This window comes from Ambystoma mexicanum, chromosome 2q (assembly GCF_040938575.1).
Source record: "Ambystoma mexicanum isolate Mex_15411 chromosome 2q, UKY_AmexF1_1, whole genome shotgun sequence".
Taxonomy (NCBI): Eukaryota; Metazoa; Chordata; class Amphibia; order Caudata; family Ambystomatidae; genus Ambystoma; species Ambystoma mexicanum.
This window is the reverse complement of record NC_090924.1, coordinates 598,667,733-598,687,912: the sequence shown is the minus strand read 5'-3', so window position 1 is coordinate 598,687,912 and position 20,180 is coordinate 598,667,733. Positions and strand designations below refer to the sequence as shown.

The window sequence follows — 20,180 nt, the reverse complement described above, 5'->3', positions numbered from 1 at the left end:
CCAGCAACCAGGAGCCGCTCAGGATAGGCACCGCCTCAGGCACCGGTCAGCCCAGGAGGACAAGCCTGGGAGGGAGGCACCACCCGGGCGGTTCGTAGAGGGTCAAGTGCGCAGGTGGCAAGGCCAGGAAGAAATATAGTCCGCCGCTCCCGCGGCCTCTGAGGGGGCCACCCCCCCCCCGACGATGTTGCGTGGCTCCGCAGGGCACCAGAGGCAGGCAGCCGCTCCGCCAGGCTTAGGAAGTCGAAGTCACAGCAGCACACTGGGGCCGAGCCCGCGGCAGCGAAACGTGGTACGGTAGGCCTCAATGAGCGGGGGGCCAGATCGGGAGAAAAATGGGTCCTGCTCGGTGATAAAGTTACGATTTTCACCCCGACTTGGATCAATATGTCGCTCCAAGGGCAGCAAAGACGATGCGCTCACTCCCAGCGTCGGACGGTGCAGGGAACCGCTGATGTAGGCGGATATACAGCAGTCGGGCACGGAGCTTGAAAGCTAGGAAGCCATCTTGCAGGCTGCTCAACAGCATCCCCCCACTAATGCTAATTGGATGGTTGTTTTTGAGACGTTTCATAGATTCCATCAGAGTCAGTCAGCTGAAGTAAAATCGCATCCAAAAAACATACCTCGCTAGAATCCTCTGGTCAGCTAAAGCATGGGGTAAGCAAGGCAGTGGGAATCTTTAAAGCACCAGTTTAACCAAAGTATTTATTTTTCAAGGACCAATTGGAAAAGGGTTTTTGTGAAAATACCCCTGCCCCCAGTGTGTCAAATGCAGTGGCAAGTCACCACAGATAGCAAAACAGGGGAGGCAACAGCCACATTATGGTTCCTACACTGCTAGATTTGTGGAAAAAATAACATCAGTGAAAGATTCATGCCCATTTATGATGGGCAAGGATAGTGCGCAAGGAGACACTGGGTGAGGGAGAATGGGATGCAAAGCTCATTCTAAAAAGCTTTTTGACTTGCTTCCGGACTTGCCTGGCAGTAGAGGCATATGCCAACCAGGTTGGGAAAGTGAAACGGCAGGATGATGGTGAGAAAACAACCACATTTTCGGGTCAAACAGAGAAGGCTTGTGATAAAATCTACATTTGAAAGGCAACATAAAATAAAAGATTCATAAAGGTAGTGTTTGTTTGAATAAACCAATAAAATTGTTTAAAAAAAAAAAGATTCATAAAGAGATGCACATAAGAGTGCAGTGTTGGGAGCCTTGCACTTACCTTTAAAACATCCCAGTAGGCTACATTATTATTTGTATCTTTGGTCAAAATGTGCCTCTTGTCGTTTAGAATGTGGCACTGAATAATACTAGCACCACCTAATGGAAAAAGAGGAAATTGTAAGCAACCTCACACAAAAAACAAGACATGATTTAAAGTGTTAAGTAGTTATCAGCTTGTGAAGAATCTAACTTTAAAGTCACCACAGATGGTATTGCAGCACTTTTATTGGAACCATGCTTCCGTTTTGTGCCACAAGTTGAAGAATGAACACGTTAATGTAAAAACAGTAAAAGACAGTTACCTTTAATGACTTGATCTGCTTGCGTGCACAGTGGTGACAGAAGGGTGTTGAGGTCATTATCGTATTCTCCAGAGGTTCTGAAGTTATGGATGCCCTTTAAAGACTGAAAGAAAACAAAACTCAAAATCTATTCTGAATTTGGATACACACTACTAACTTTCATGCAAGTGTAATGTTGATTAATGAGGAAGACACTCAATGAGGCTGAAAAGGCCTAGTTCTCGTTCTGAAAGGATGCGTCTAAGCAGTTTGGGGCAAATCAAACCCTGATTTGAATATGGTTTGCACTCGTCCTCTTCTGGGCACAGCAGGCTGAAGAAAACTGTTCTGGGAGGGCTGCCGAGAGCAATGTCAGTGATTATGATCCGTTCAAAACCTTCCCTTCAACGCTCTTCAGTTTTGCAATGAATGAAAAACGCTGCTAATTTCATGTTAGTCGAAGACCAAATAGCAATTTCTAAGACGCGATTGACAACTTGGAGCTATACAAAGACATGTTAAAAACTTCCAATTTCCAAAAAACAAATGGTTATATAAAGGGATGACAACTATGGAGGGTTGGAAGGGTGCAGGAATGTGAAAAGTGGCTCGTGGCAGAGGATTAAATGAAACATGGAAAGAAAGTGAAGAGATAAAATCAAGCTAAAGTTGTTCTGAAGTTGAGAGTATTGTTTCAGTGCGAGTGCTTTCAAAGCCAAAACCTTTCCAATAACGAGTGGGTTGCTCAGTATGGCTCTTTCCTTTCAAGGGCAGATTGGACTTTAGGCTGCATGTTAAAAGCATATGTGAAGTATACAGCTACCAAGAAGAAACTCAGTTTTATATCATGCATTGCTTCCTGGCTTAGTTTTATTAGTAGATGACTTCTGGTAGGAGTAAAATGTGTGCAGAGCAGCAAAACGTAATGGATACCTTCATCCAGTTTGTCATTAGACATGCATGCATTCTGCGGCTTTTTCTTCCCAGCATGCATTAGTTTCCCAGGGCCAAAATCTTCCTCCGCCCCCGTTAATTGTAAGGATATATGCATGTGGCTGAGGGCAGGTTACATGAAGTATTGAGTGGAGAGGTGTCTATTGTACATTAGTTCCGTGTGGAGGGTGCTTTCAAGATTCTTTTCAATGGGGCGTGAGGACTCAAGATATTGCTTATTAACTCGAGAATTCGACCCGTATCTGATCAATTTCAGCCCCTCTCCTAGTGACTGCAGGTCGAAGGAGCCAGTCCAGGCTTGATCTACAAATTGATGAGGTTGTGAGATGGATCTCTTTATAGGATGCCCAGCTGGGACGTTGAAAACTTTTTTCCTTGTGGAGATCCCAGCAACATCTATTTCTAGCGCAGAGACAGGAACATTATTAGAATGCAGTATAAAGTTTCACGAGAGCCTTATTTACATTTGCCCAAACCTTTTCAGTATGGGCATCCGGACCCCATAAATCAGCCCTGCATAGTATACTGAGGGAGGAAAGCAAATGTACTCCCTTGCTTATTGTGATGAATCCTACAGAGCCTAAAACCATGCCTAATCTCTTCTGCCAGGTGGCCAGGGAAAGGCAAACGCTTCCTGATTCTGAATTTGGGGGTGGTGTACTGCAGGAGTATCACCTGGGAGGAGACGAGGCCGAGGTTGGTGAGGAGATGCCATGGGATGAGACAGTTTTCCTTGAAAATTGAAGAATATTTTAAAGTTACCAAAACATATAATGGAATATTGTTGCTATGGTGTGTCTGAACACATAAAACCTGTGGATGTGGGCATAGCCAAGGTAATATCTCAAAGAACGCCAAAGAAAGACCAGTTGAGTTTGTTTGTAACTGGATACCTTGCGCTTGTTTTAAATAGTTCCCATATCTACACACTTGGTTTAGTACAGTGAGGTTTATTATGTAGCAAAAGTGGTCAGCCGACACGTGGTTCAACGCCTCAGGGTTCTTACAAGGCTAGGGTGTGCTTGACTACATGCCACATCTTTGGACAGTGGTCTGTAATTGTTTTATGAACACGTGTCAGCTGACTACTTTTGCTACATAATAAACACCACTGGACAAAACCAAGTGTGTAGATATGGATCTATTTTAAAAAAGCGCAAGGTATTAGGTTACCAACAAATTTCAATCCAAATAAGAGGTGTGGCCAGCACCGCTACAAATCTGTGACCGTGCAGATCATAAATCTGGAGCAAATAAAAAGTAAAAAATGTAAACAGATAGAGTGAAGCGCATGTGGAGACGATGATCTAGTGCCCGAACACACTCAGACCTGGAAGGATAATAATTCCCCTTTCTCCCAAAGGTACAGTGAAAGGTAGCAGTAGTCAGGCAATTAAGCCTGATCGCCCACAACTGAGGGAAGCTGGGAGGCTTAAAAGGCATCGTCTGGTGCAGGTCATTAGAGGGAGCTGGATCTGTGGCTGGAGTGTATGCAGCAGCAGCAGAAGCAGAAAGAAGAATGCACAGTGTTGGCAATACACGCAGAAGTCGGAGAACCAAATGGGCACTAGGACTGTGAACCAGCAGATTTTCAACTGCCTGTCCTGTGAGGGTATTGTTCACCCAAACTGATGTGCAGAAGTCGTGCAGCGGAAATCGTGAAGGAAGACTGCTTTTCCCGCATGTGAACCTAATTGTAGAGATTGTGCAGCGGGAAGCGTGCAGGAGACCTTGGAGAGAGGCTGCAGTCAAGCTGTGGGTCTCAGGAGCGAGACGGGCTCCTCAATTGCATGGCCAGACCAGAGACGCCTTCAAAGAGGAAGAGTGTGGGTCCAAAGTGAAGCAAGAATTCACAGAAGTTCTGCAGCACGCAAATGAAGGAACACACAAACCAGTGAGTTTCACTGAGCGTTCCGATTCCTTGCGTGAGTACTGCTCGCAACAGTATCCAAAGACACAGACACTCAGGTAGAAGCAAAGCGATGCTAGACCGAGCAGTGGTTTTTAATAATGGGTTATTAAGAATGTAGCACTTGCGTATAAACAGACATTCTCCTTTTCACTTGTGTGAGAAAAGAAATGAAGTGAACTTTGTGGAAACTTTAATTGTGTGAAACACAAAGGAGTGGTTGTGTGTCCCAATTGCGACTCCAGGAGGAAGAGTGACCCCTGAATCAATATGAAACAGCGAAACAAATCTAACAATAGAAGTGGAAAGTTATGACGAGCAAGCATTGCACTAGTCAATAGTGAATTAAGATTGAAATCAGCCTTTCCGTGAGCCAAAAAAGGCATAAGCCTTACTGTGGGCCAAACAGAACACTAGCATTGCCCAAGCCAAGCATATACACGCATTACTTGAAGCCAAGAGAGTGGGAATAAAGCTTATGGGTAATTGTCCTGGCTAACCGAATACAGAGGGATAAAGCAAGGTTGGGGAAAGGAAGCACACTAAATGTAATAGTTCTTTGAAGCTGATACAACCTACATTGCCAAAGCCAATAGGAAGAAGAGAGAAGTGATTCCTAAAAGCAATTATGGGTTGTCATGACAAGAGTGACAAAGGGGCTGCCCCGCTGGAAGGGAAATATTCAGAGGAAGAGTGCCTTGCTTACTTGAAGGTGTTGAAGTACCATAAAGTGAATCTTGTCATATCTGAAAAGTGTTTGATGTCACAAAGTACTGAAGCTTTGATGGTGTATTTGTCTGTCAGTAGATTTGATACGTCAGTAGCACAAATGCAAGTGGAATACTGTGAGGCAGAAGGAGTAGTCCCTCATGGTGAAGAGTTGCAGAAGTTACTCAGATGAATGTTGAAGTGCTGTGAAGTCATCCTGACAAAGATACAAACTGTGTTTCATAAACATGTGTTTAGCTTAACCTAACAAAGAACTGTGGTGTTTCTGCTTCGGCAATTAGAAGTTGTGGCAAAGCATCATGGCTGGAAAGAACATTGATGCCATTTGATGAAGGAGAAAGTTTTTACTCCAGCAAGAGAAGCTTTTCTGTTTGTACTTTGGTTAACAAAACGTCCTATTAAGGAGCCACAAACTGAATTGAGACTGTCATGAACCCTTGTTTCTTTTTGTTGAACCTTGGAACTGAATTTACCTTGAACCCTGGGGAAGGAGAGTTTAACCATGTTACTAAGAAAGACTGAATACCATTGTTGATGTTACTATGAATGACCATATATTTCTTTATGTATTTGATGTTTTAAGTGTGAGGGCCAGAAGAACAAGTTACTTGCCCCTGGTAACGTACTTTCGACTGGATGTTCCTCCCCCGTATTCCTCATCTTTGATATTCAATATCCAGCTTTAGCTGCTTTGGAAAACATTTTCAGCAGAGGGTGCTATGCATCGATGCCGTCGACTCGATGTCCCTCGAGGGCCTCTGTCTCGAGGATGATCATCGTAGGTATATATTGCACACACAGCGACAGTTGGCTTCAGTTCTGTTTTTTCGGGTTTGACCGTACTCTGCTTTGAGGAAGCGAAAGCTGTAATAGCATGGGAAACTCTACTGTGGGGTAGGTTGGGAGGGCGAGGAGGAATACGTGGGAGGAACATCCAGTCAAAAGAACGTTACCAGGTAGTAACTTGTTCTACAAATGGATTGTGTCCTCCCACATATTCCTCATCTTTGATAGACTCCCAAAGCAGTGTTTGATTTGGGGGAGGGAGTAGAATTTAGTTTTTTAAAGGTTCTCATGAAAATGCAGGTCCCATCATGACCGAGGGAAGACTCCAGGCAGTAATGTTTTGTGAGAGTGTGAATAGTAGACCATGTTGCTGCTTCACACATACTTTGTATCGGTACACACCTTCATGGCCCTGGTGGAATGGGCCCTTAATCCTTCAGAAGGATTTCGCTGCCAGTCTAACATTCTGAAATTGCCAGAATGATCCATCTGGTTAAAGTCTGTTTTGGAACAACCTGACCCAGTTTGTGGCCTGTATAGCCAATGAACAGCTGATCATCAATACTGAGTTTTGACAGTCTAAATATGTAAAACCTCAGAGCTCTGCGAGGGTCCAACCTATGTAACCTCTCCTCCTGGCCAGGATGAGGTGGGGGATACAAAGAAGATGGATAAAAATGTCTGTCCTATGTGAAAATCAGAGATGATTTTAGGCAAGAATGAAGGTTTAACCCTTAGAATAACCCTATCCTTATGAAATATAGTAAAGGGTGGCTTGGATGAAAGTGCCTGCAATTCACTCACTCTACGGGCTGAAGTTTGAGCTACCAAAAGAATTGTTTTACAAGTTAACAACCTTAATGGACAAGAGTGTAAAGGTTGTTTGTTTTATTATTTTGAATGCGCCGTCATAGCCTTGGGTAACAGTGCGCAGCATTTACAAGAGATTGCGAAACTTGGTTACAACAAAGAACAAGATATACAGTAACAGTAGGAATATATACATATGTACAAGTAGGCATCATTGGGTACAATAAAATGAGTCTGATAGATTAGGCAGATGGCTATGATGGGAGGCCTACATTTTCAACCATGAAATGACCTTAGCTCGGAAGTTCTGATAGTGCAAGTCCATTCTGAAGGGTGGTGGAAGGGCGTTCCACAGTTTTGCTGCTTTGACTGAGAAGCTATCACCCCCTATGGTGGAGCGTTTAAAGTTGGGGACAGAAAGGCAGTCTTTATATAATATTCTTGTTGGTCTCAGGGAGGTCTGTCTATGGAATCTGTCGATAAGATAGATGGGGGCGGCATTGTTGAGCGATTTGTGCGTAAGTGAGGCAGTTTTTAGGAGAATTTTGTCATTGACAGTGAGCCAGTTGTACTGTTGACTATATGCTGCGATATGCTCTCTTCTAGAGATGCCCAGTGCCGCTCTAAGAGCGTTGTTCTGGAGGGTTTGGAGTTTGCTGGTAATGGCTTTGGTAGACCCAAGATAGAGAGCGTTGCAGTAGTCCAGGCGGGATAGTATGAGGGCTCTGGCAAGGGTCAAACAGCTGGAAAGGTTTAGCTGCACAGATTAATTTACAGGTGTAGGCTGTTGATGAGGCTAGAGATTTTACCTGTCTGAGGAAGGAGAAGGTGGAGTCCAGGTAAAAACCTAAGGTTTGGACCTCTTGTCCCACCTTAATGCAATTGCCATCGATCATAAAGGAGCAGTAGGCAGAACCCAATTTCTTCAGACTAGTAGTAGTACCTAGAATTATGAGTTCAGTTTTATCATCATTCAGGCATAGTCCATGTGTGGCCATCCATGCCTGGATGATGATGTAGACTTATTCACAAAGGCCAAATCCTTTCCATAATCTCCAGAAAGCGGAAGGAGGATCTGGGTATCATCCGCGCAATTAGTGTAGGTGATACTGAGATGATCCAAATCATCGAAAAGGGGCTTGGTAAATATGTTGTACAAGGTGGGGGGGGAGACACAGGAGCCCTGTGGCATGCCACAGGTGATGGGAATGGGGTCTGCTGCAGCTGTAGGTGAAAAGACCCTCATAGTTCTGCCGTTGAGGAATGATCTAATCCATGTAATGGCCTCAACAGAAAAGTGGGCTGATGTATGTAAGTGAGTGCATAAGACAGAGGGCCTCATTACACGGTAGGTGCTAAAAAACGGGATTTACCGGCATGGCGCTATTAGCGTGTCCGCCCTCACAGGAGACCGCCAATAGCGCACCATTACGAGTAAGCGGACACGCGCATAGGGCCATGCCGGTAAATGACCCTACCTCCATGCCGCAAAAGCACCTTACCGGGCCCACCCAAAGTGCTGATAGCACCTCCGCCCTCACTGTACATGCTATTAGCGGTCACAGCTATTAGTGGTCACCGCTATTAGCGGTGACCGCTATTAGCATCGACCGTTAAATAGCGGAAGCGGAAATAGCGTCATCGCACCGGAACGGGAAAGAGCACGGCGGCCATCTTTAAAAACACAATCCATTGCCATCCTCTGCCCCCTGGACCATATTGGAGTTAGGAGCTGTGTGAAATCAACCGTGACACCTGCATCATGCCCAAGGCCCTGAAGAAAACCTGTGACAGGCAGCGGAAGGAAAAGTATACCAACGAGGAACTGGTCATGTTGACACAGACCCTTGCAGAGCATGCAGAGGTAGTCTTTGCCAATGATATGCGCCGCGCCACCTTGCTCAAGAAGAAAGCCATCTGGGAGGAGGTGGCAGTCAAAGTCAGTGCCATGGGCACCAGCACGCGCACTGTGCGCGAATGCAGGAAGAGGTGGGACGACCTCAGGCTGCGGGTGAGGGGCATCCTGGCGGAGAACCACCGCATTGCCAGTGCCGGTGGAGATGGCTCCCCAATACGCCTGAAGGAATGGGAGGAGACATGCGCCAACATGATTGCCACCGAAAGCATCGAGGGAGTGGGCAGCATGGAGGTCGGCGTGGCTACCACTTCCGATGCAGGTGAGTGTACACATGACAGGATGCGGTGTGAATGCACAGTCACCCCCATATGTGAGCACAGACCCCACTCATGCATGGACACATGCACCCATCCATCCATCCATCACCATGTCAGTGTCAGACCCAAACACACACACATGCACACATCACCAGAGACAAGTCCCAAACTCAACCATGCATGGATGAGGCACTGAACTGGCACATCACCTGCATCCACAACTGCTAAATCCCAATGGCCACAACTGCATCATTCCTGTAATTTACATTGAGTATATTGAAACGCAACCAATGCCATCCCCCTTCTCGTCCCTGACAGGCTCACATACAGATGGGGAGGATGCTGCTGATGCATCAAAGGCACCACCTACATCAAAGAGGCCAAGGGCACAGGAGCCGGAGGAAACCCCTGCAACATCCAGGGGCAAGGGTGGAAGGCCACACCTGAAGAGTGGCAGCCTACGTCACAATGCCACTGCCAGAGCAGCAGTAGCTGCACCACCAACTGTGGCCCCACCACCGGAGGCAAACCCACTGTCAACAATGCCAGACACCCAGGGCCCACCATCAGCTGCGGCAAGCTCTGCTGGTGAGGCAGCCGCCACTGGCCCCCAGTCCGATCCAGAGGACACCCTACTCCAGCACATGGAGATGCACACCCCAAGCCCCCCAGGAAGCCCAGAGCCAGTGGCATCCCAGACCCCTGGTTCTGATGGGACTTTCGAGGACACCAACCCTGCAATAATGTCACCCATGCTACCATCACCTGTTGCATTGGAGCCATCTGAGGGCACGGCATCCAATGCACGGTCACCCGGCACTGACCTCCAAATTTCCGCCATCCTGCAGCGCCAACAGGAGCTGACCGTGCTGGTTGGCCAGCATGTCGCTGAGGCTGCCAATATCACTGAGAACATAGTCCAGACGGTGAGGCACTCCACTGAGCGCATCGACGCCAACACGGACAGGATATGCAATGAAATTGCAAGTCTTAGGGAGGTGCTTGTCCGCATGGCAGACACAATGGACCGCCACTTTCACCAACAAGGCCAGTCTGCCCCATCCTCGACTTCCGGGTCGACACAAACAAGCCCCCTCAGGCGCTCGATGCGAACCACCAGGCGCACGTCTGGCAACCCTCAAGACCCTTCCAAGGACAATTGCAATTAGGGGGTTAATGGGGATACCCCCGGTGTGCATTGGCCATGGCAGAAATGGCAGAGACATGAGGGACTGTTGTGGGGGGTGGTGGGAAGGGTGTCATGGGTCTGTTGTGGGGGGTGGTGGGAAGGGTGTTATGGGTCTGTTGTGGGGGTGGTGGGAAGGGTGTTATGGGTCTGTTGGGGGGGTGGGAAGGGTGGTGGGATGTTGTGGGGCTTGCACTTCTTCACCTTTATGTTAGTCAATACACTGGTTTCTGATGAAAACACAGCCTTGGACATCTTCATTGTGTGTGTGTGTACTTCATTGGCGACAGGGTCCATTGCGTGCTCTGACATACACCAGTGCATTCCTCCCCATATCCATGTGACAGTACGAAAACATTTTCCGCAGATTGATTGGCTGATCAGATGCTGTCTCACAGCACGTGCCTCCTGGCCATCCCCTCTTGCAACGCCTGCATCCCCTTCACCTCCGTCCACATCAACATCATCATCCTCATCATCATCATCATGTGCTTCTAACCCAACGTCAGGGGGCAGTGGGCTATTCCGTCTGTCACACATATTGTGCAGCATGACACATGCCATGGTGATCTTGGCCACCTTCTCATGTCCATACAGGAGAGCAGCACCAGACCTGGTAATGCACATTGAACGTGACTTCAAAAGTCCAAAGGCCTGCTCAGTCACGATGCGGGTACGGGTATGTGCATGATTGATTACCTCCTCGTGCCTGTTCTGTGGTCTCCGTACAGGTGTGAGGAGCCAGGTTTTCGGGGGATAGGCCGCATCACCTGTATGGGGGGATGAATGGGGTCCTGTTACTGTTCACCTCAAGGGCGGCCTGTTCACATCACACAAATTGACATAGCATTGTGATGCAAGTGCTAAAATGAGCGCATACATGCAGATGGTGTGTGTGACAGCAACGTGCAAGTGTGTGGCCGACCCTACAGTAGTTTTCACATGTCCTGGGTGTGGCTAGGTCTTAGGTGTCCCTGGGCCAGGCAAATTTTGTAGCACACTGCTTGTGTACTGACATTCTGACACCAATGTTGCCATGCTGTGAAGCATCACTTCCGTGGTGCTATAGGTGTGGTTAAGTGCCATGTCTAGGGGTGTTCCCTTTGCATGCATTCAAGGGTACATTGCTGGATTGATGCTGTGATGCGCTGATTCTGTATTACCATCTTGACGCCATGTTGATGATTTGTGTAATATGTGGCGTGGCATGATGTGCAATGGGGATGGATGTGTAATATTTTGCAGCCTGCATTGTTCTCATAGTCGTGCACCTTCAAATTGCATGTGGATTCTTCTCAGGTACATCGTGGCCTTCCCTGAAGGACATTGGCGTACATCTGTATGTCCATTTTCCCTACGGACGCCAGTCAACACCCAGTTGGAGTATGTATCTTCCCCCCCCCATTCACACCCAGTTGGAGTATGTATCTCTCCCCCCCAAAATCACGCTGCCATGTGCTTGCCCTGCTACTCACAAAGTAGCCACGTACGTTGTCCGGTGTGTCGCTCCATGTAGCGTGGCATACGTGAGTCCCGCAGAACCATGGAATCATGTGTTGATCCTGGGAATCTGACACAGCAATGTGTGATTATCTTGCTGGCGTCACATACCATTTGGGCAGTGGAATTGCTTCCTGTTTCGGTACACTGCTTCATTGTGATGTGGGACCACCAATTCCGCATGGGTACAGTCGATGGCCCTGATGCAACTTGGAATGCCTGCCAGTGAATAGAAGCCAACTTTTGTGTTTGCAATCTCCTGGGCAGTCTGTGGCATGGATATGTGTTCAGGTGCATGCTTCAGGAGTGCATCAAGTACCTGGTTCAGCGTGCGTGAGGATACTGGTTGTGAGATGCCATGCATCTGTCCCACTGTATGCTGATGGGTGCCTGTGGGCAGGAAGTGGAGCACACTCACCACCTTCAGTAGCGGGGGGATGGCAGTTCTGATGTCTATGAGGCTCGCAATGTCGTTGTGGATCATGTCCACGATGCTGGTGATGGGAGCCCTGTCCAGATGGTACAGGGTGTGTATCTGCTCAGGGGTCAGGTTGAATGGACTGGCTCTGGTCCTGGGTACTGGTGGGTGCCTCTGTGGTATGATTAGGTGCCGTTGTGGTGCCTGCTGTGCCTGTCTTGCCCTCCTCCTCCTCCTCCTGCGTCTCCTTTGTGCTGCCTGTTGTTGTAGCAGCTGTGCTGCAATGAGGTCCTCCAGGCCATGTAATGCTGCCAGTATCGGAACCATCTTGGTGTGGGGAGGGGTGTGGTGTGCTCCTTTTGAGCTGCCACAGTCTCCATTGCCTTCACCTGTGCTGATTTGGTCCACCTGTGGCAGGTGGGTACACTGCCCATTTCCCTTAACGGGTGGTCCGCGATGCCGGTATTTGCACCATGGCTGTAAGGGGTTTGGGGGGATTTACCATGCCGCTATTTGCATTTGCACTGGCCTTGTGATGCTGTGCTAATAGCGGCATGGCGTAATTAACGGAATGGAGGGTTGCGCGCACGCGGCCTGCCCGCTATTAGTGGCACCGTAATTAGCGGTGCCGCTAATAACGGTGTGAAAGGAGGCATTAATTAATTTTGTGATGAAAGGGGAGAGGTCACGAGCCGCATCTTTAATGAGCTGTGCAGGGCACAGATCACCCCGACAGTTGGATGGTTTTAGCGACAAGATGATTTTTTTCAACTTCAAGTATGGTGACTTTAGAGAAGTTGAAGCGAGTAGTTTCCCTTGAGGTGGGCTTCTCAGGTGTTTTGGAGGTGGGAGTGTCATTCAAGGAGGCTTTTGTGCAGGAAATTTTATTTTGTAATGTAGTAATCTTGTTGGCTAAAGACTTTTGAATTTCTGAGCACCAGATTTCATCTTTAATACAGGTATCCGGTGGTGCAATAGGGGTTTCTACTTCTTTCAGGATAGAGAATAGTTCCTTCATGTTAGATTTTGCTTGGACTATGCGGGAGTCAAAGGAAGATCGTTTAGCAAGGTAGATTTCTTTTTTGTAAAGGGTTGCTAGTTTGGTTAGTTTGAGTTTGTTGGGTGCTGAAGGGTGTTTTTTCCAGGTGGCTTCACAGTTTCTTTTTTGCTGTCTTAGATTTTTGAGGAATGGTGTGTACCATTTGTTCAGATGCGTTTTGGGCTTGCTTGATCTGAGTTTGAAGGGAGCGATTATATCCAGCGAGGTGGACAGGATTTTATTATATTCATCAACCAAGGTCTCAGGGTGCAGGTTATCAGGGAGTGTGTTTAGTGTGGGGAGTAAGTTCGGGATGAGTCTTTCCACAGTGATGCTCTTATTTCTCGTGAGTGTAGGTGGGGCCCTACTGGAGGGTGGAGGTGGGGGTCGGTTAGTAGAGAGCGTGAACGATACCAAGTAAAGGTCGATCCAGGCTAATGGTGAGATGTCGGTGATATTAGCTAGACAATTGTAGTCAGCCACCCGGTCGAGTATTCTACCTTTGACGGTTGAAGGTTCAAAGGGTGCACACATTAGGAATTTTAGAATCAAATTAAGGTCCCAAACTGGAACCTGGAAAAGAGAAGGGGGCACGGGGAGACACATTGGTGAGCCCCTTTAGAAATTGTGTCACCACTGGAATTTTAAAGTATGAGAATTCCTCTGACAAGTGCTTAAAGATGGACAGTGCTGCCAAATAGCCTTTAATAGTGCCAACCTGGAGCCCAGATTGGCCAAGGATAATAGAAAAGATAAAACCTCAGGTGTCTTGTAAAGAAAAGGATCTACATTCTTGTCTTTGCACCAGCTGCAGAATTTGTTCCAACGGCACAAGCACACGGTTGCTGGCTGCCTGGCCGAAAGCAAAATCTCCATTACGTCATCCGGGAGGTCCCAATCCTTGTATCTCAGCCTCTCAGAAACCATGCGAGAAGGCTGAAAGTCTTGACCTCTGGATGGAGAACCTGAGCCTCCTTTTGCAAGAGAAGGTCCTCTCTTAGTGGACAACGCATTGGAGGACAGATGGACCTGTCCAGAAGTTCCGGCTAGCACATCCTCCTGGCCCAATCCGAGACAATTAGGTTAATGTGCTTCCCGAACTTTCTCAACCTCCCGATCACCTGAGGAATGACGGGGACTGGAGGAAACTCGTACAGGAGTGGAAACTCCCAGTCCACTACAAATGCGTCTCTTAGAGCTCCTCTTGGGGGAAATTCCCTGGAGCAGTACAGTTTGCACTTCCGGTTGGCGCTGGCCACGAAAAAATCCACTTGAGGGGTTCTCCAGAGGGCGAAGATCTCTTGAAGGACTTCCTGAGCTAGCTCCCACTCGTGGGAGACTGCTCTGCCTGCTCAGAGCGTCCGCCACCATGTTCGCCTCTCCAGCTAGGTGAACTGCCAATAGAGAGATTCCTTCTTGAATTGCCCAGTACCAGAGCTGCATTGCCTGTCTGCACAGTCGTAGTGACCCTACACCTCCTCTCTTGTTAAGGTAGTACACGGCCACTGTGTTGTCCATCATTATCAAGACATTCTTTCCCCATACAGAGGGCAGGAAGGCCTTCAGCGCTAGTCCAATTGCCTTCAGCTACAAAAGATTGATATGCAGTTTGGACTCCGATGGAGACCAATGATCGCTGACTGTCAGAGAGCTGTATGGGCTCCCCACCCTGTGAGTGAGGCGTCCGTCACTATTGTTATCTCTGGCCATGTTTGCCAAATAGGTTCTCCTTCAGAATATTGGCCTTGCAGGCCCACCACAGGAGATCCTGTGCGACCCGGCTTGGAACCTGAAGTAGGTTCGACATCTTTCCTGACAACTGGTACCATTGAGTTCTGAGGGCCCACTGAAGGGATCTCATTCTCAGGCACGCCTCTGGCAACAGAAAAATGCAGGATGACATGAGGCCAGGCAACCTCAGAAAATCTAAGGCTGGGAGATGCTGGGCACTCTGAAACTTCTTGACCATCTGTAGAATGCCTAGAGCCCTCACCTCGGGTGGCAAGATCTTCCCCAAGGAAGTATCCAGTACAGCTCAGTGTCATATGGAACTTCTTGTAATTGAGGGAGAAGCCCAGTCTGTGAAGAGAGTGGCATTGAGATGATGTAGGACTGTTTGGAAGAACGCGCCATGAACAGCCAATCATCCAGGTAGGGGTAGACGTGAATCCCCCTTCTTCCGAGACTCGCTGCTACCACCACCACCAGTTTGGTGAAAACCCTCATGGCGTTGGTCAGCCCGAACGGCAGAAATCGAATTTGATAATGAGAACCGTCACCAGCGAACCTCAGGTATTTTCTGTGCTCGCAATGGATTGGCACATGAAAATAAGCATCTTAAAGGTCCAATGACACCATCCAATCCTGGAGTTGGATTGCCTGAGGATATGAGATAGTGTGACCATCTTGAATTTGTCCTTCCTGAGGAACTTGTTCAAGTATCTCATGTCCAAGATGGGTCTCAGTCCTCCATCCTTCTTGGGTATTAGGAAATATGGAACATAACATCCCTTTTTCCTCTCTGCTACAGGCACTGGTTCTACAGTGCCTTTCTCTAGCAGGGTTAAAATTTACTGCACAAGGAGCAGATCCGGAATCCTCAAAGAGTTGCTCCCCAGTGGATTGCTCCGAGGTCTCGGAATAAGGAAGGCAGTACCCGTGGGTTATGGTTTCCAATGCCAAGCATCCGAAGTGATGTCTCGCCATTCTTCGCCATTCTTCTAGATGCTGAGACAGTCGGCCCCCATTGGTGAACTGTGACTCAAGACCTGAGAGAGATGCAGTGGCTGATGGTAAATTTGCCCCAGCCTGAACGGGCTTCACACCTCTCCCTCGTCCACCATGAGGGAATCTCCTTTGGCCTCTTTGACCAGTCATTCCTCTCGCTCTTCCCACTTAGTAGTGAAATATCAACCCCTCCACGGTTGTCCACTAAAACGAAAAGGCTGAGACTGCCTAATAGTGGTACCTCAAGACTTGGCGGCAGTCTTTGACGTCTGCAACTTCTCAAGGCTTTCGTCAGTCTTGTTGCCAAAAAGGTGAGACCCGTCAAAGGGCATGTTGAGGAGGCTGGATTGCACATCCCGTGCAAACCCGGACTTCCTCAACCACACACACCTGCGTATAAATGTGCTAGTAGCCAGGGCTCTGCTGATGCAGTCAGCAGAATCCAGGCCCGACTGAAGAGATACACACATGGCTTCTTTGCAGTCTCCAAGCATGGCCAAGAAACCGTCTTGTTCTTCCCCCTCGAGAATGTGCTGCGTCACCATGGAAATGCAGTCCCATAGAGTGAATGAAAATTTTGCAACGGCACATGTGGTGTTGGCCGACTTGAGTGCTATACTTCCTGCAGAAAATACTATCCTTGCCCATCTATCTACTCTTTGGTCGTCGCTATCTGGAGGGATTGAAGGTTAAGCTGCCGGTTTGCTTGTTTCAGTAGCTGCCTGTACCACCAGACTCTCTGGAGTTGGGTGTTTAGACAGGTAGTCGGGGTCACTATTGGAAGGGCAGTATTTTTTGGTCAGATTCTTATTCACAGCTGGATTTGTCTCTGGCGTCTCCCAATTTGCTGTTGCCCTTTTTTGGAAAGCAATATGGAACGGGAGTATAGCATCCATCTGTGGACCCTTACCTAAAATGTCTGTCAGATCATCCTGCTTAAATGGTAAAGGAGGCCTACTCCGCCCAATCTAGTCTACTACCTTGGACATTAACAGTCTATAGGAAACATCAGCGTGTTCCTCTGCCTCTGGTCTTCCAAAAGCAAGCTCAAGTTAGGTATCAACCCCACTGGCCGTCTGTAAATTGTCATAAAGGTGTTTCAACCTTGACTCTTCTGAAATGAAGCGTTCAGGTACATTTGGCGTACCAAACTGGATGCCAGAGGGTTCATTCTCCTCATAAATTGAAGTGAGGGACTTAAAATAGTCTTTCTTTGGCAAAGGAACATAGGTTTTATCAGGCCCGTGAAACTGTGCATTTAACACTTGCGGGGCCTTTGATGGCGCCATAGGTTTTAATGGGGTGTTCGGCATTGACGGTACATCTGGTGTCGAGGGCACAGCCGGCGTTGATGGCACAGATGGGATTAGTTATGCAGTTCGATTTGATGGCACCGAAGAGGACGATGTCGAGGGCTTTAGTGGTGCTGAAGGCGCAGCAGGTGTCGATGGTCTCGGCCTGGACTTGTGCTTTCAGCTCGACGGATCCTTTGATGACTTGTCATCGACTCAAGGCCTCAACGGCTCTTGTGAGGATCAGGTCTTCGGCCCGGGATCGAGGGCACGCAGGATTTGGCTCAAGCTGCTTCAGGGCCTTTCTGGTCATCGACTGGCACTTGGAGCAGGCCGCGGTATTATGCTCCACCCCAAGGCATCACAGACATATATGATGTGGGTCGGTCAATGACATTTTCGAGCCACAGCCTTGACACTTCTTAAACCCGGTCTTTGGGGTAGTCGGTGTAGACGAAGAAGAAATTGCGAGTAATCACAACGAAGCACACTGTATTTCTTGAAGCAATAGCATTTGTGGAAACAAGGAACTGAAGCCAACTGGCGCTGCGCGTGCTATATATACCTTCGATTACATCATCCTCCACACAGAGGCCCTCGAGGGACATCGAGCCAACGCCATCGACACACAACGCGCTTTACTGAAAAGATTTCCAAAGCAGCAGAAGCTGGATATCGAATATCAAAGATGAGGAACAAGTGGGAGGACACAATTCATTCAAAATACTGTGTTAGAGTGTTTTCCTTTAGTTTTGTTAGGCAGGGAAATCCTCATCAGTGTAGGGATGGTGAGGCATTTGATGAAACTTAGGATGTAATAAAACGGCATATTTTGAGAAATCATCTAAAAGTTGTCCGCTTCACATTTCTGACCCCTTACATTATGCACAAATCTCATAACAGCATCCCTCCCGGCTTTTCAGAAACCGTGATGCCCAGATAAGTATTTACGGGAGTCTGTTTGAGAATTACACCACCAAACAACCAAAACGGCCTCTGGTGCTTCTTAATAGTTGTCGGGATGGTTTTCTAAAAGCTGGCATTGTGGACAGATTTTAGGAGGCCACCCTAGTCATAGTCAACAGGAGAACTCAGAGGTTAGCCAAAACCCAATCAAGGAAGCAATGATTATTCTCAGGATTTAGGAGTCCACACAACAATTCAATTTAGACAGGAATGTATAAAAATACAGTATTTATTCTAGGCCTCCAACACAAAAAAATGAAAGAAGCAGGTGATATCGTACAACAATCAAACATACATAATCAACATAGGTTCTTAAAATGCATTCAAGGACGTAAATCAATTGAAGAGCTAAGTAAAGTGAGGCAGTAAGATGGAATTAAATCACAAGAGTTATTCCCTAGCTTCAGAAGTCCAATCCCCAAGAAAAGTGCGGCCTTGAGCCCAAAAGTCACAATGCTTCTCCCTATAATGTATCTAATACCGGTAAACTACTTACGTTGGTGACTGTTCAAAAGAAGAGACGCAACTAAGTGACTATGTAAGTAAAATGCATTCTCATCTTTCAGGTTTTACTGCTCAGGTGCTACCACCAAAAAACAGTGGAATGGAAGGATACAAAGATATCCTATGGAGGACAGGGGGAGAAAAATGCTTTGCATTTACTTACCACAGGACTTGGATTTTCCCAGATGACTGGGGGTCACTGGAGGTTGGATTTCCTGCTGTTGGTTCCAGCGAGAGTTTCCCAGGAGCTGTGGGTGCAAGGATTGTAACGGTCGGGTCCAGGAGCAGAGTGCAATCCCTGGCAAGGGAGAAATTCAGAAAGCACCAATGCAGCACTCTTCAGGACACTTCACAGGATGCCGTAAGGTGAGTTCCAGCAACGGCAACTGCACACAGACGACAGCAGGCAACCCTCAGGTCGCGGTTGTAGAAGACCTTCCGGAGCAGTATCCCTTGAAGCTGGGAGGCTGAAATTCGGCAGGAAGACAACTTGCAGCACAAGCTGGAGACCATCAAAGTTCTGGCTGCAAACACGGAATGACGATGGTTCTAGCGAGGTGAGCTGGTTAGCCCACCGGGTGGTCCCAGGAAACTTCCAAAGCCTCATGACGACTGGATCCTCGAGAACACTATGTGGAATCAGGAATGAAACACAGACACAAGTTAGCCATGTTTTTGGTTAAAGACCTTTATTGAAAATAAAAGGCTTGGGAAAAGTGCCTCTCTGACCCTGCTCTAAGAGGAATTTCCCTACCTAAAACCAACACGAAGGATCGGTCTGTGGCAGGATGTCAAAATCAAAACTGTCCTGGTGTCCAAATGTTCTATTCAGACCATCACACTATAAATGAAACAATAAGGTGAAAAGAGAAATCTCTTTAACCTTAGGTCCTTGGAAAAGAATGTGTGAATGAAGAATAAATGGTTCTAACTCAAAATGTTCTCCGAGCATAAAAAGTCCTTGTTCCAGATGGTGAATCCCTTCCTCTGGATGTTTCTTCAACAAAGAAAAAAGTACTCAAATGATCAAAAGTTCCTTGTTCCATAGCATGATTCCTTTCCCTTGGATTCTTGTTTAACACAAGTTCCTTAAGGATAAACGATCCTTCTTCCAGACCCTGCCCTGGATTATTTCTTCTACACAAAGGTTACTCTGGAATAAACGGTCCACAAGTTCACTATAATACACACAGCGGTTTGTTTTTATACAACTCTTTCAGTATTCCTAGTACCTCATCCAACCAGGATTTTACTCCTTGTCGGCCTATTAACACCGCTCTGATATTGCTTCTCAGAACGTCTGATATCCACACTCTTACAATTGCCTGGTATATTCTCCTTCCAGGGCTTCATGTATTCACACAGACACACACTTGCGACTGCCTGGTATGCTCTCCTGCCAGGGCTTCTTATATTCATACAATGTTTCCCTCCACTTCCACAGTTGCACTTTCCCATTGTTGTTTATACCCTCTTGATATATTATCGGATTCACCATATATTTGCATTGCATACATTCACATATTGATAAAGGTCCTGTTTGCAATTCACTCTGTCACTTCACAACTAGTCTCTTTGCCTTCTCTCTTTCTTCCGTTCAGTTTACTATTATTCTTGGTCGGTGTGCTTGGCGATACACCTCAGGATTCCCACTATCCTTGGGTTGACTCACC

General features: G+C 47.4%; 1 protein-coding gene across 1 annotated transcript in view; it reads right to left on the bottom strand.

The window, feature by feature from the left end:
* Positions 1-20,180, bottom strand: part of WDR48 (WD repeat domain 48) — a 1,182,842-nt gene that overhangs the window by 652,775 nt on the left and 509,887 nt on the right. The window contains exons 10-11 of the mRNA XM_069647743.1: positions 1,534-1,636; positions 1,230-1,327 (exon numbers count right to left, since the gene is read on the bottom strand). Coding sequence (XP_069503844.1) covers positions 1,230-1,327; positions 1,534-1,636 — 201 coding nt within the window. The remainder of the gene's footprint in view (positions 1-1,229; positions 1,328-1,533; positions 1,637-20,180) is intronic.